Source organism: Epinephelus fuscoguttatus, linkage group LG20 (assembly GCF_011397635.1).
Source record: "Epinephelus fuscoguttatus linkage group LG20, E.fuscoguttatus.final_Chr_v1".
Lineage (NCBI taxonomy): Eukaryota > Metazoa > Chordata > Actinopteri > Perciformes > Serranidae > Epinephelus > Epinephelus fuscoguttatus.
Window position 1 is genome coordinate 14,845,420 of NC_064771.1, and position 17,064 is coordinate 14,862,483.

Here is a 17,064-nt window from a genome sequence, read left to right on the forward strand (position 1 = left end):
CCATATCATTTCAACAACAGTTATTGTCAGTTTTCAAAGTAGGATACTTTAAACATAAGACAAAACAATTAAAAACAAAAAATTAAAACAATAAATAAAATTAGTCCTGGCTCAGTGAACTTAAGGCCTACAGTTCAAGTCGGAAAACACAAGGCAGAATTGACTCATGCTTTACGCTGTCATCCCTTTCACATCTCTCTTACGCTGTTATAGTCTTTGGTGATATGTCTACGCATCATATTGTCAACTTGACTGGCTCACTTAAGTAAAGCCATTGCGGTATTAACTGGATCAGCTGCACCCACGGTCTACAGCCACAACTTCATTATTTATTCTCATTAATTTATCAGAAATTGGTCCCAGGTCAGAATAGAACCATTACTAAGTGAGACACTGACTAGGTCAAAGTTTGTTTAATTGTAAAAGTCATTGGTAGATTGATTGATAATAATGAAATACTGATGTGAATCTCCCACAAGTCAACTTGAGGAGTTAAGGAATGCAGCCGTGCCTTTAGTTTGCGTGCTTGAGTTTATGCAGTTGTTGACAAAACAATCTCACCTCAAGGTCTATTAATTAGCCACTCCTGAGCTTTCAATCATATCACATGATCTTCTTCAGCAGATAAAGCTTGCGCTGTTTATAAATACATTACATTTTTTTGTCGATGCTGGCTTCAAAGTTAAGTTTGAGATAATTCTTGAACTTGAAAATGGCAATTTACAAAACAGTCTCACCTCAGGCCGATTGGGAGCTTTCAGTCATATCATGATCTATGCGGTGGTTGATGTTGGTGGTTGGTTGTTTATACAGTAAAGGTGTTGTAAGTTCTGAGTTGTACTCTGTGGTAGGTTTGGTTTAACAAGATGAGAATCATAAAAGATGGAGTTTTCATGATGATAGTGATATTCCCATCTGATGACAGGATATTCCTTTACACCACAATAGAATTACAGAAGTGACTAATAGCTGAATTCTTTTGGAGCAACCTGTGATTTCATGATGAATACTCCAGAGTCCAGATGGAGTTTAACCGCAGTCACCTCCACATGTGTTTCCTCCGCCGTGGATTTAGCATTCATCACAATGACATCATTATGATAACAGGAAGGGAGAAGCTCATCTATGGCAACCTCCAAACAGCGTCTCTCCCCACCTGCACTGGAATGTCTGTAATTGAGATACCATTCGATCCTGAGTCACATAGGAGGTGGCTGCATTTTCTCACACACACACACACACACACACACACACACTGTAAAGCCTGCGTGGACAAGCCCAGTGATGCATCTCAGTGATGAAGCGTTTCCACAAGACAATGACCAACAACCACTGTCGAGTTTAGTGCCAACTCAGACGTTGCTTGGACCTGGATAGAGGAGGAAATGCAATGGAGGAAGGATTGCCGGTTAGATAAAGTGGTGAAATAAAGGCAAGCCCAGGGATACGTGCCAACCGGTCAGCTGCCAATGTTTGCTCTGCTAACGCAATTTCGTATTGTACTGCTTCCTTATCTAACACCAAATTGGCAGGGGTTGGCACAGGGCACTCCCAGCTCATAAATGGCATCACCTGTTGAGAATGCTGAAGGCGTTGCTCTGTGACCTATCTGCAGTCTTGTGAAACAGGCATTTAAAACAGGGCATACAAATTAACTGCACCAGTTTTTAAATCCAACTAAGTTATTGCAACACCAAAAGAAATGTCTTCTTAATGATTTCTTTTCAGCCTTCACCGTGACCTTTGGTTGACAACACAGCTGGGTTATGAATGGTTGAACCTCCTGATGTTTATCTTCATTACAGTCAGACATAAAGCTCACCCAATGTGTTGGATAAAAAGGTCAAAGTTCGCTTTATCCGTTATGAACTACAGTATTTGAGTCAGTATACACTCTGATGAATTCCAGTGTTGGCTAGGGAAGTGTAGGAGAGAATAAGAGTTTGTAATAATGAATCATAAGTGTTATGAGTGAATCATGGATGTAGTTTTCCACAGGGATGTTTTATCAAGCCCATACCAACCTGCGTAAAAACCCATGTGAACACAGCAATGTATGTTTTAAATTGTCGAGGCAAGATTAGATTATCTTGGTACTTAAAATCCTCGAAAGAGAACAATCTGCAACAGATAAAGATAGGAGATAAGATAAATTGAGAATAAGCCGCCCTGGTGATGAACTTGAATAGCAGTCCAGTTCAGCCCAGTAGATGCTAAAACAACTTTGTGCAGCCAGGTACTTCTTTTAGTTTTTTATTCACACTTTAGCCAGAGAAAATCCATTTTTGTACTTTTTACACCCCTGCACTCACACCTTATTTCCATGGAGAGAAAGCCTACAAGCATTTTTACAACATTGTCTCTCTCTCATGACAGATTTATGATTCACCGCACAGTCTATACCAGGTTGTGACAACTATGTACCCTCCCCTCCGAGCAGGCTTTCACACCTTGTTAACCCCAAAGGTGAAACCTGCAGGTGTACAACAGCCCCTTTGAACCCCCCTCCCGGCCTTTCTCAGCCTCCCCCTTCCACCACCACCCCCCCACGGCCTGTTGTTGGGGCTGTACAAACAGCCCCTGAGCCCAGTGCCACCCCTCCCTGTCGAAGCACAAAGGCAGCATTTACCAGTACGTTCTGGTGACCTTCAGAGGGCAATGTTGTTGTAGCTGGACGCTGCCTGCTGGATCACAGAAGTACAGCTCTGTATCAACAGGTCATTACGTTTGTTTGCTTTGAGTTGAAGGCATGCACGGAGGAATGTCAGGTGTTGGGTCAAATGCGTGTAAGTGTTTAGGTAGAGTTTGCTGACATGAGCAGCTGTTAGAGATTTTTACCTAAAAATCACACAGTGAACTCAACACCTGTGCTTTATACTTTCCTCTGAAGGTGTTGCAGGTTGTTCATTTTTGCTCTGTTCCCTCACTCTGACACTATCACACATCCAGATATGATGTCCCATTCTCCTTTTTATAGGTTTCACCAGAACCCTGTGTCCTATAGTAAACCTTGAGTCTAGATTTCACCCCATTGTGCCAGAGGTAGCACCATAAACTGCTTAGCTACGATTGTCCACTTGTGTTTACAGTATTGACTCACTCCCATTGTCTCATGTCATATGCTGCTCTATCTATTTTGTAGTCCCGTCTGTGAATGGAGACTGTTCTGTATCTGACCACACAATACCAGAACGTTTCACAGAGATTACTTATTGACAACTGTTTAAATATTGAAAGGAGATAAGTCATCTGTAAAATATGGGTTGTAAAGATATACGCAAGACCGGATGGAAAACAGGTTACGTTTATGTAGGAAATTTGGGAGGTGTTACTGACATCTGCTCCTGAATCTGCATCTTGTTACACACTGCTTTTGGATGTTTGGTGTGTGGTTTCTAAAAGCTCTGTCACCTCTCTTAATTAATAAATTTTGAGAAATACACTTATTAAGTCTCTTGCCGGGAGTTAGATGAAAGTTTTGAGGCCTTTCTCTTGTTTGTGCGGTAAATATGAAGCAACCACCAGCATTCAGCTAGCTTAGCTTAGCTTAGCACACAGACTGTAAACAGGGGGAAACAGCTAGCCTGACTCTGTCCAAAGATAACAAACCCACATAGAGACAGACCGGAGGGGAAAACAATTCAATGCCCTCCACTGACTCTGTATATGCATGACGGTGCCTCCTTGTCCCCTGTGTCTGCTTGCAAACAAGACAAAAATGCCTAAAAGCTGCTGTGTGGTGGGATACACAACCAACTGGGTAAAGAATCCAGAGGTTTTTTTAAGCTGCTGAACTGAAAAAAAAGTGGGCACTGGCAGTAAGATGCGAGGCATCAGCAGGAAGAATGGGAAAGCTTTTGGATCCTGACACTCATCATGCCTTCAACCAGCAAGCATTTTGCTAATGTGACCAGACAAACTGCACAGGTTGAAGCTATCAACGCTATGTAATACCTGGTTTTGATCTTCATTAGGTTTAATAATGATCTTACCTAGTAATTTGATTAAATAGTTGTAAATATCAAAGTAGTTAACTTCTAACCATTCAATGGGGTTATTTATCCCAGATAAGTAATGTAAGAAGCAGGGACACTGAGATAGAAGAAGAAGAAGGAGATGTACTTTATTAATCCCAGAGGGGAAACTAATTTTATTTCTCTCTGTTGTCATATACACACAGGCCCGAAATACACACACGCGCGCAAACAGGACCTATACATGCATTAAAAGGACAGATGTCAGAGCAAGGGGGTGCCCATGGACCTCTCCAGCTACCAATTCTCACTCCCTATTCTGGCCGGACGGGCAACCCTCTGGTTCCCAACCCAAGTCCCTACAAACTCAGGCTACTTCTGCCCTAATAGACTGACAGTATTGAGTTTGTCCATGTTACTTTTCCTCTATGGTAGACATATGGTGCTAAAATATGCTTTTGGCATGCAGAAATCTAATGTTTTTAGCTAGCTACAGGCATTTTGTTAGCGTTTTAAGCCTTGGTTGCATATTGTGGCACTGATTGTTTTCCCCTCCAATGGGTGTGGTTTTCAAAGTATGATGTGTTATGCTCTGTCTCTATACCAACACCTTGGAAGCTCGCTATAGTCTAAAAACAATACAGTGCACTATAACAGGGGCTCTTCTTTTCTAACTTGCAACAAGAAAGAGAATACATTTGTTTTGTCAAAAGCTCCTCTTGACCCTGGTCAGAATCTAAAACCCCAGGGCCATTCAAAACGAGTTTCTCTTTCTTTGTAAAGTTCTTCAAAATACTAAAAGTTTCCCTTGATGTCTTTCTAGGTGTGGTTCTGATGGAGATCTCCGAGGCCCACAAGAAGGTCTACAGTGAACTGGAAGAGAATGTGAGTAGCCTTAATATTTGTCTGGTGTTATTGTATATTTTTCTTAGTGCCAACAAATCCCATTAAAAGATCAAAACCAACTATGAATTGACTCTATAAACAAGTATATCCTGTGTGGCTAAAGCCTAATATATCTTAGTCCTCAGTGCCATTAGCTTTCATTGTTGTCCCTAATCTGTATAAAAAAACCTGAATGAGCCACATTGTTGCACTGAGTGACACGTTCCTTCATTACAATGAGCAAGGGCACTGTAGTTTATTTTGATTAGATCCCACATACAGTGTCTTGCTACTGTAGGCTGGATATTCATTATTGTGTGCCAAATCTCCTACTGTAAATAGTCTCCAATAAATACTTTCGCATGTTAGTGCAGTGTTTAGTAAAAACTACAGTAGTCCACTGTTATAAGAAACTGTTAAGCTTGCTTTTTTAAATGAAATCTATTTGTGACTTGTTTTAAAGATCTGCATCTTCAGGAGGAATGAAGGGTCTCAGGGCTAAGAGTGCAGACATAGCTCAGCTGGCACAGGACTTGAATACAATGTCAGAAAGATGTTGGACTCTAATATCGGACAGACATTAAATTTTGGTTTGGAATGAAAATTGGGCTGATGGATGTCTAATGATGTTAGAATTTCACGTTGTTTGGATGTTAACATTATGACATTTTGCAGGTGTTGGGTTTTGTTCTCCATACCTTATGATTAACTGTTGTTATTCTATGTCAAGATGGCACTGGAATGAGACATTTAGATTTTTGTTACTTAACAACACAACTTAAAACCAACAAAATATCATGTCGCCAGTATTGTACGTCAAATTGACATCGTCCTGATGTCACAACCTAACCTAAATTCAACCAAATATCAAATTCTAATGACACTGGTGATCAGTTAGGAGTAGAAAGTTTGTTGACAATTTGAAAAACACAGGATATATCCAGCTTGGATTTTGATTAGACACCTTGAGTTCTCTCAGTAAAGCTCACAGCTCCAGGTTGTTCCCTTCATCTTTTCTCAATTCTGGCTGTTCCAGAATCAGAGGATTGAAAGCAACATAATGGATCTGACGGATGAAAAGAGACAAAATCTTTCATGTGTCGCAATTATGTCATTAAAACACTTTCACGCATTGACGAGAGCCTGTAAGAGTGATCGATTGTCATTCCTAGAAGAACCCTGTGGCCAGCCAACGCTCATCTTATCTTCACATAATAGACAGAGATTGGCCATTTGCACTGTCCTTCCTAGATACGTCACCTCTGCAACCTTTTGAGCTCATTCTTTTCATTGTAGAGAGTTTGAAAATTGTTGGAACAAAAGGTGAAAGAAAGTTTGACAAGGGTAGAAAAGCCACAGAGCGATTCCTGACCCTGCCGCCTCGGGGTGAAATGCTTCAGATACCTGCTAATGACAAGTAAATTGAAGTCGAGTGTCGCTAGTGTGAATACGGCGAAACAAATGACAAAGTCTTGTGCCAGAAAAGTTTTGGAATCTAAATAACACACTGTTTTAATGTATCTGCAAGAAAGGAAAGTTGTAAATCATTAACATTAACAAGCTGATAAGACCCCTGATCCCTCATGGGTGGAATGTCATACTCTCAGAAACCCATTATCGTGCATTCCGCCAGGTCACTTCACTCTTATCATAACATCTCCATTGAGCCATGTGACCGAACTGTACATTGCGTTTCAAACAGCGTGCATGCAGCATGATGTGTGTTGCAATGAATTTTAAGGTGTGTGTTTTCTCTCTGCAGTTCAAGCAGTTCCACAGGGAGATTATTATCGAGCTGGAGAAGAAGACGGAGATGGATGTTAAATACATGAATGTAAGTTCCTCTTTTCATCACTTATAGGTGAACATATTTAATGAATGCAGAGCTTAGACCTGCTAATTAGGCGCTTAAAAACAGGTTCTTAGGTTCTGTGCATCACGTCTTTGCATCTGAGGAATTCGTCTAATGAAAACTGCAATCTGTTCATTAGTTCCTCCCTTCACTTGTCTAATGCCTCTGTTATCAAATATCTCCTTTAGGCCACCTTCAAGCGCTACCAGTCAGAGCACAAGGTGAAGCTGGAATCCCTGGAGCGCTCTCAGACAGACCTGAAGAAGCTCAGGAGAAAAAGCCAGGGGAAGCACTCATCCAAGTATGAGATCAAAGAGAACGAGGTAAGTCTGAAACCAAATCGACCCCAACCTTTTTCCTTCGCTTCAAAACACAGCATATCTAAAATTTTGCATAGCTCGGTGCTGTTCAATGCTCACGCTCTAATTGCTGTGAAAAGAAAATGACAGGTGTTCAATTCATGTGACGGGGCAGAGAGATAGCTGTCATGATAATCACATACCAATGCAAAGGGGGACGAAGGAGATGTGGGACTGAAATTCCAGGTTTTGCTTTCTTTAATATTAGGTAAAGGTATGACATCATTGATGACAGACATTTGAGATGTGCATTCAAACACTAAATACCTTCAAAAAATCACTGCCGTAGAAAGGACAAGGGAGTAAAACCATCAAAGGTACCACCACACCCATAGCTGTTTGCAGATACTCTGTTTTTACACGCAGCAGAGTAACACCATTACCTTGGCTCACTGCGTTCAGCTACAGACAGAAGATTGTGTTGTTATGGAAGGTGTACACACCCAAATTTGCACAAATGAATGCGTGATTGCTCACACGAATGCAGGTACACACACAGTTTCAGCCCATGCTGAGATCCAGGTTGTATTGGATGCAGTGGGTGGGATTAATTTTAACCATATGGTTATGTTTAGGCTTCATTCCTGGAAACCAAAAATGAGAAAAATCAGAGTTTACAGACTGACTTGTATATTCAGCGCAACTAGATAATTATATTATCCAAAGGCATGTTTTATATGACGATATAGAGCTGGTAGGGCTGCAATACAGGAAAATGTAACTCCATTTTAGATGTTAGGTGTTAACACTTCTCTGCCCAGATAGGATATGATTGAAGCTGGAGAGCAACACCCACATCAGGTTGCTAACAGCAGTTGAATGCTAATAATTACTGCTAATTAGCCACTGTTACTAACTAAGATGGCAATCATGGTTTCATAGCACCTGCTTTTCATCAGCTAAAATGCTCACGTCATTGAGAGCATGTTAGCCTTAGCATTTAGCTCAAAACAGCACTGTGGCTAATAAGGTTGGGTACCATTCACATCTGAACTGAAAGTGGTACCATGACCTGGAATTCAATACTTTACCCTATCTGTAATATCAAATGTAATTTTAGTTGAAAAACTTCTCAATGTTAACATTTTTATTTATTCAGAACAGGCAGGTGCAGCCAGTGGCTGAGTGTTGGCTTATGCTAGTAAAAGTGCTAAGCTAACGTCATCCAAGACAGTGAAAAAAGCCCAGTTATCTCCAACAAAAACTTATCTTACTAGCTTATTAACTACTTGAAGATGGTGATGAGGTTGTTAATTGTAAATGGAGGGTTTAACTTCTTCAACGCTGGCTACAGGCATGCTAACGTTAGCTGCAGCTGCTGCGGCGGGACTTGGCTTTCACGCTATCAAACATGGTAACTTTAGCTTTTAGATTTGTGTTTGACCAGGTGTTTCCATGGGTTAGAAGTGTTGCCATGGTCAACTTTGCATTTCACCTTACAAACACTGCAGAGCATTGTCCGTGTCGAGTTTTGGAAAGAGGAACTAGACTTACGGCCGCTTTCAGCATGCCATTGCCCTGACTCACTGTAACTTTAACAGGCTGCAACTATGATGTAACATTAGTCTCACTCTTTCTCACTCTTTAGTCTAAATTACTCTCTCTCTCTCGCCCAGATGTGGTTTCAGGTACCAAAATTTGGCACCAATTAATTTAACATGTACAGTACTCGGTAGTACCAGTGTAATTCAGTCGGTAACTTACCCATGAAAGTACTGAGTTGGTGTCCAACCCCAAGTGCTTTAGTGTAGCCTCACAGAGCGGCTAGTACAGCTGTAGACACTCTACATTCCAGCTACCAGATAAATATAAATGACCATAAATACAAAACATACAATTACTATACTATTTGGAAATATTCTGCCTGTCTTTTATTTTGACCCGTTAATAGGTAAAACTGTACTTTTTACAGTGTAAAGTGCTACAGTGTGTATTGTAATAGTGTCACATGCATGACAACTATTTCTGAGCAGCGTGGTCTCATAAAACCAGATCTTCAGCATCTCAGAAATCCCACAGCATTGACAAACAGAGCTAAAACAAGTGTCACTGCTGAGTGAACAGAGGTACATACGCGCATGGCTTTGAAGATTTAGATTGTCAGTATTTACATCGCCTTGCTTGAGTAGGTCTGTAATGTGGTGCGCAGTGACCCTGAGTATATTGGTTGAAGTGTACGCTTACAATTGCACATTGTGAGATGTTTACATGCTGCTGTCCACCACCTACCACCAGGCATAACACCCCAGATAGCGATTTGCTTTGTAAATCAATGTGGTGAGATGAAGTAGGGACTGCAAAGCCAGAGTAATAACTCCTGTCGGTCTCTTGTTTTAATTTATCGACCGTTTTCATGTCTTCACTTCGATGATGGATGGTGTGTGAGCCTGGTTTGCTCAGAGAGAATTATTAAACCAAATTTTTATAATTGAAAAGTCAAGAAGTGATTGCAGCCTGTAAAAAAGCAGTTCAGGTGCACTGTTTTGCTAACATCAGAATCAGTCTCCTGTTTGTCCTCGCACTTGAATGGCACCTTTTAAAAGACATAGGTCGTCTCATCTTGGTCCCATCCTCTCACAGAAGTGTCCCTTGATAGAGGATGACACTAGTGGATTACAGAGGAGACAAGGCTAACTAACCCAGCTGTCTCATAATCATGTTCGGCGCTGCCAGTGATGAGCTCAGTCCAGTCTTTCTGCTCTCCCACCTCTCGCTGAGAGTCTGGACGACTGTTTGCTGTGAAAATGGGAAAGAAGAGCCTTGATTCAGCATCTGACAGGCTATTGTGGAGAAAGAGACCAGACAGTAGAGGAGGGTCTTCGACAGAGCCCTTAGAGACAGGCTGCTTTACTGTCACCATGACAACCTGGGAAAATGGGAGAGATACTGTAAAGGGAGTGGGTGTAGAATAAAGGGATAGAGGAGTGGGTTGAAAAGTCATTTTAAAGAGTTTTATATGTCTTATGTGAGGTCCAGTCGGCCATCTGCTCTGCATCACAAACAGAATCGGTCTCTGTGGTGACGATGTGTCTTTCAGCACACTGATTTGGTTTAGTGCTGCGCTAAGATCGATGCACTAGCAGCAGGAGACCCAAATAAACTTGTCGCTTATTGCAGAGGCTTTGATTACAGCGCTCATTAGTCCCTCGATTTGTGAATCTGACCTCGAGCACACAAACATAAAGTTGTGGCTGCAGGGTTCGCTTTTGCTGAGGAAGAGACATTAAGAGCCAGTTTCCCACTCAGGTTGGTGTTAAAGCAGCAAATTATAATTCTTAACTGATTCACCATGTAGATTCACACAGCAGCACAGTCTGTGCTGCAGAGGTGGAGGTGCTGGCGACTGCAAGATGAATATTTAGCAAAGAAAAAAATTATTATGAATAAATGTATAAAAAGGCAGTAAAAGTAATTAAATAGAAAAACATTAAGAGAAAGTAAAAAAGGAAATTATGGGGAAAAAAATAAATAAATACATTTCATTTGTAATGTATATTTATTTCTGTAATTTCCTGTCATTTCTAGTTGTGTTCTTTTTTCACATTTTATTTTTTATTTTAAATTTTCTTTCTTTTATTTTGTTTTGAAATAATATTTAAATTTTTTAGTTATTTTGCTGTAATTTACATTTAGTTTCTTTTTTCTTGAATTATTTTAATTTTTATATATCCTTTTTTGTTAACTAATATTTTTAATTATTTCTATAATTTTCCCATAATTTATATTTATTCTACTTTTTCTTTATTTCTTTTTTAAATTTACCTATTTATATTTTTCTTTTACATTTATTTGCTATTTATTAGTTATATTTTCCAGTTTCATTCATTTAGTATTTATTATTTTTACTTATCATTTTATTGGTATTTCACATTATAAGTTTTTTTATTAATAAATATAATTTTCAACTGTTCATTTAATTTATTTAGGCTCTGTCTACTTTTTCATGAGCCTGACAAAGGGCTGAGCAAAATACAATGCCCTCTTTGTCTTTGTCACTTGCCAAAAATTATACATACAGTACAGTAAAATACAATCTATCAATCATTTTATTGATCACTTGAACCCATGCTAATTATTAATACGGTCCTATGACCCTGCCCACAGTATATGGAGACCATCTCATCGCGCCAGATGGACATGCAGAAGTTCATCGCTGACGGCTGCAGAGAGGCCTTGCTGGAAGAAAAGCGACGCTTCTGTTTCCTGGCAGACAAACACTGCATGTTCTCCTATCAGACTAGCAACTTCCATGAGAAAGTAAGCGTAAACAGAGTTGTAATCCTGCGCAGTCAGACCCCTCCATCAATGCACTGTTTAACACCTTACTTTCTTTGGTGTTTCCAGGCCAAAGAGATTCTCTCCATGAGGCTCCCCAGCTGGCAGGAAAAGTGCAGCGACATCACCAAGGTGCCAGACACGGTGACGACCATGATAGAGGAGCTGTCCAACACTCCAGAACAGTCACCGCTGGTTGAACGCTACAACAGGGTGAGAATTAGCAGGCGGTTAATGGATTCATGCTGAATGGCATCAGAATGTGCTCTGTGAGATGAGGCAGAATATTATATTTTGAGCTTTATTCACTTATCTTATACTTTGTGTTGCTTTTCGTCACTAACTTTGATACTCATCTTGATGCTTCAGATAAAAGCTGTGGATAAAAGCATTGCAAGTAGTCCATAAGTAGAGCAGATAGTATAGAAAATGCTGGCCCTGAAGTGCTTTATCGTGTCTTGTTGCTTTAAGTTTATCTTGCGAAGGTGCTGATGTCTGTTGCAACAGATATAGGCTGCTCTGTGTAAAGTGACTGCTTTTCATTGTCTGGCTCTCAGCCGTAGGATATCCTGCATGTGCTCTTGTTGTTCTTGTAAAGTCCACTGAATGTTTATTTGACTGTGGCTGTTTATTGCTGTGTAGGAGGGAGACATTAAGTTTCAATTACAGTAATGACTTTTTAAAAGTCATTAAGAAGGACTTTACCCTGGTCATTCAGAGAAAACGCTTGTTATAGTTTCACTATTGCTGTCTCATATTCTGTCATGTAATGCATCTTCTAATGATACTGTTCTTCATCTCCTCAGAACAACGTGGAGCCAGGGGTGCCTCCTCCAGCACCGCCACTGAAGGCACAGACCAGTCCGCTAGCCAACATGTTCAACCAAGATCCCAGGTTTCCGTTCACCCCTCCGTCAGACCACAACTCAGGTACAGCTGGCTCCTCTGAAACACAAACATGAATGTACCTGTCTCCTACAGATTACTTTGGCATCTCTCAGTACTGTAGTGAACAAGATTCATCACGCAGCCACATTTCATCACAACAGATCTCGGAACCCATCATCTTTCGGTATCTGGGGAGTTCCAGTGTAGCCACGGGATATCCGGATATTGGATATCTGGGCTAAGACTAATTAATTGTAATTAGCAGCTTGAGACGCTATATGCACAGTCATGACGGTCTATAAACTGATATCTGCATATGAAAGCAGATAAATCGAAAAAGATAGAATGTTGTCAGATGATAGCTGGTTGATTCTGAGATTGCATTACAACCAGTGCACTCTGCCTTTCCTCACTGACTATTTACCTGCATGCAACAGAAGCCAGCTCAAACATGATTGGTCAGTACTACTTGGACAACAAAGGACTACAGATGTAAACCAGAACACTTCTTATAATAACGAAATCTTTTCACGTTGCCTGCAGATTCTGCATTCATATGAGAGATTACATCAAAACTAAACATGTAGCATAGACATCAATCATCATAGAACACTTTTAAGGTGCCATTGATTTCCTTTTTTTAAGTTTTGTCAAAATGGTAGCACTGTTGTCTGAGATATTGTGTTGGATTTTTTAAAAAAAAAAATCAGTTTGACATTTTTAAAACATGCACGTATATGCCTACTTATATGGCGGGCTAGATAGAAAGAGAAAATCAGTAAAACTCAGTGCAGTAGATATGAAGTTAGCAGCCTTTTAGCTTAGCTTAGCACAAAGACTTGAAACAGGGGCAAACAGCTAGCCTTTCTTTGTCCGAACGTAGCAAAATCCACACAAGTGTTAAACTACTGCTTTAGATTAATATGTTTTTAGATTACCTTTGATTTTAAAGGTATACTATTAAGGAATTGTAGGTTACTGTTTGTAAACACAAGATTTAAACTCAGCCCCTCCCACCTGCTTGTACATACACTGCAAGCCATTACTATAGGAATGATACATTTGTTGTACTGGAAAAGCAGATACTTTAGCAAGCTAACTAAGCTAAAAGCTGGCTTCTACCTGTCCAACAGAAAACAGTCCAACTCTTCTTCACCCTCCATCTTGGAACAAGATTTTTGTCTCGCTATATTTGCGTTTTTTTGCCATTGTGACCCCTTTTCTTAGCTTCCTCTTGGATACGTGCTGCTTCTGGTCTGGCACCTGGTCACTACCTCTTTAATAAGTCTCAACCACAGCAGTGCACTGTTCTTGGCTCGGGTTATATGCACAGAAATATCCCAAACATAGCAAGATAAGAAGAAAATATGTAAATATAGGCAGGGGGCAGAGTCTTTGCAGATAAATACACTGCAACACCATTCGTGTGGGCCAAAAGTGATGATTGAGAGGGATTACTTTGTATGAGTCAAAAAGATCCTCCATAGCAGGTCTGCATTTAATATATCACATCTCTAATTTCTGGTAGTTTTTTTTGTTTGTTTGTTTTTTTATTTCCGCCATTTCCAGACCAGGGCAGCCTTGGAGAGGTCAGTCTGTCCCGGTCGACATCCCAGTCGTCCGGTCTTAATGTCAGCAGGAAGCCCCGAGTAAAGACCATCTTTCCCCACACGGCCGGCAACAACCAAACACTCCTCAGCTTCGACGACGGTGACACCATCACCCTGCTCCTCCAAGAAGAGAAGGACGGCTGGCTATATGGAGAGCTGGAGAAGACGCAGCAGTATGTTTTTTTTTAACTAGTTGAATATTCAGGGATGTGTTGCTCCTCAGCTCAGTTTCTGGAAATGTGAATGATTTTTGTTTGTTTTGGTGGTTCTTTGTCTCACGATGAGTCATAGTTTACTCATCTTTTTATTCATCACAGCATCTGCGGCTTTGAAGGATAAGTCTGGTGATTCTATCCTTTTCTTAGTAACAACAAATCCCCTGAAAAGATATAAACCCACTATGGAATGATCCTACGCATAAGTATTGCCTGTGTAGCCAAAAGTCTGATAAAGCTTATTCCTCTGTACCAGAGATCACCACTGTTGTCTGACATGTTTCTCCAATACCAAGAACACACCCACTGCAGTTTATTTTGAGTCGATCACACATGCACTGTAGATACTATAAATACTCCTTAATGCACCAAATGTGTATTAATCTGCCAGTAAAAATCCCTGACAAATGCATTATTAACGCACTTCTGTTTGAATAATGTTTGCAGTGCGCAGCTTTTTAGGAAATTGTGTAGCCTTTTAAAAAGATTGAACTACTCATTTTTTACCTGCTTTTAAAGATTTATATCTTAAATGGGAACCAATCAGCACAAACAAACAGACTAACAGATTTTTGGTTTTGGTCTTTTCCTAGGATTTGTTGACAGTAACATAAATTTAAAAAAATCCAATTTAAAGGACTGCTTCACCCCCCCAAATGACCCTTTGTATATCAGTAACTCACTCCATGTTACACTGAATTCTTTAAGAAATCTTTGGTTTGATGAACTGAAGTAATAAGGGTCCGCATTTAGCAACTGCAAAACTATATTGAAACATCTGCTTACAAACTCTGACACAACTCCCCTAGAATGATAAGTTTTCCATTTATCCAGTCATATGCTCAGTGCTTCCCAAACTGACAGCTCTTTTCTACGGGAAACTGAACTAAAAGTGAAACTTATCTATGCTCTCTTCAAAGCCAGACTCCATTGACAGAAATGGTAATTTTACCTTGTTGAACACAGGACTGCTGGTCTTCCATTTCTGGGTCAGAAGTTTGTGTTACTGTGTAACTTGTGAATCTGAACTAACTCTTTTGACAACCAAAGTCACACGATAGCAAACAAGCTAACTGATAGAGGCAGCGGTAGACCAGCAACTCCTGTGTTCAGTGAGGTAAAATTACTGTTTTTGTCAATGGAGTCTGGCTTTGAAGAGAGCATAGACAAGTTTCACTTTCAGTTTAGTTCTGTGTCATCTCACGGCAAGGTAATGTGTTAGGAAGTACTGAGCATACAGCTGGATAAATGAGACTTGGATTATGCTGCATAAGTTGTGAGAGTTTGTAGCAGATGTTTTGATATAGTTTTAACGCAGGTACATATGACTTCAATTCACCAAGAATTTTCTCCATTTTTGGATTCTATGTCCACCATGGAGGCATGAGAGAAAAACAAGGTTTTTATATGCGAATTTAGTGTAGCACGGAGTGAGTCGTTTGGAGGTCGAAGTATTCCTTTAAAAGCTGGATAGGATAGATAGGGTTTGTAAGTCTAACATAACTCGTTAGAAAATAATACAAACTCAAAATATGGAATAGGAAGTTCACTGTGAAATGCATCCCAATCTAAATACGACCTTTGCCACACCTAAACTTTCATTCCAACAAATATGCAGCAGCACATTTTTCACATAACTCAGGTTAGCAGTACTCGTTTTATTGCTTTGTGTTTGTTATGATTTCTCTGAGCTAATGCATCATGCTTAGAAACACAGAGTATGTCAGGTATGTTCCAAATGACAGTCGTAAAGCGCTCTCTCTCTTTCTCTCTCTGTCTCTCCCTCTCTCTGTCTCTCTTGCCCTGCCCATCAACACCACACACACGCATGCAAAACATCCACACAAACAAGAGACATCTGGTCTTTTATATATCCCTCAGCGATGATGCTTAATTTATCTTCACCCTGGCACACGATGATGATGAGTGAATGAAATGAATACGTCAACTATAAAAGCAATTCAGATGAAACCACACCTTTGTGCAGCAGCTGTGACACATGTGTAACACATTGGGCACCTGTTAGCTTTATGTGTTCAAATGATAAGCTCAGAAAATGTTTATGTACAATAAGTCATGTTTGTATATGTAGCTATAGCGGCACAGATCCATAAAGTAGCCCCTGAGTTGCCTGTGTAATTACAGCCATCTTCAACTCCTCGCTAGATCAATTAGGACTCATATTGCAGGCGAAAGGATTACGGAGTGCTTACAGAGCTTGTGTCGACTATTTTTTTTCATTCCCACTTTAAAACAAATTAACGCAAGCCTTATCTTCTTTCTGTGTGTGCGTGTTGTTAAGTGGCTTTTTGAATTGAAGAGGTTTTAATGCAGTCAGTGGCGGTTTGTCAAGATGAGGACATGTTGGGATAAATCACATTACATTCTGTTTCTTAGCAACAAATCCAGTGCATTGGTCTGATAAGCCATATTTTTCTCCAGACGTGACTTGGAGACAGCTTCGGAGACTTAGTGAACAAAATCTGTCTGTCTGTCATAGATGCATCTGATTCAAGTGTGTTGTCTGTAGCAGCAATTTTCAACTATTTTAACTCAGGAACCCTTAAAAAGCAGATGTCCTTGCAGTTTCTTGTGTGCACACAGGACTGTGAGTCAGTTTTCCTGCTTTGGCTTTTTTATATGACTGTTTTTTATATAACAAGGAATAAATATTGAAAGTCCTGCAAGTAAGCATAACCCTACTTCTAGTGGAACTAATTCTTAGACATATTACATCAACATGTGACCTACCCAGGCTGAGATATACTGATATGCAGCACATCATCTGATACTCTGAAGAAATGTATTATTTGGGTTATCTAGATATGAAACTTACCTGCCTGGGTTCATTCTACTGTAACTGTGCAGGTTGCTCAAACCACCACAATCTGCCACATTGTGGCAATTTTTACTTGTTGGTCCCATTTTTGTAAATGTTTGGTTGAGATATTGTCTGGAATAGTTTGACATTTAAGAAAATACTCCTAGAACTATTCGCTCTCTTGC

At 40.0% G+C, this 17,064-nt stretch overlaps 1 protein-coding gene across 1 annotated transcript in view; it reads left to right on the plus strand.

Annotated features, from left to right (window-relative positions):
- The window catches only part of baiap2l1a (BAR/IMD domain containing adaptor protein 2 like 1a), a 34,395-nt gene that overhangs the window by 10,478 nt on the left and 6,853 nt on the right, over nt 1–17,064 (plus strand). The window contains exons 4-10 of the mRNA XM_049562599.1: nt 4,798–4,859; nt 6,622–6,693; nt 6,900–7,034; nt 11,175–11,327; nt 11,415–11,558; nt 12,152–12,275; nt 13,803–14,016. Of these exons, the coding sequence (XP_049418556.1) occupies nt 4,798–4,859; nt 6,622–6,693; nt 6,900–7,034; nt 11,175–11,327; nt 11,415–11,558; nt 12,152–12,275; nt 13,803–14,016 (904 nt within the window). The remainder of the gene's footprint in view (nt 1–4,797; nt 4,860–6,621; nt 6,694–6,899; nt 7,035–11,174; nt 11,328–11,414; nt 11,559–12,151; nt 12,276–13,802; nt 14,017–17,064) is intronic.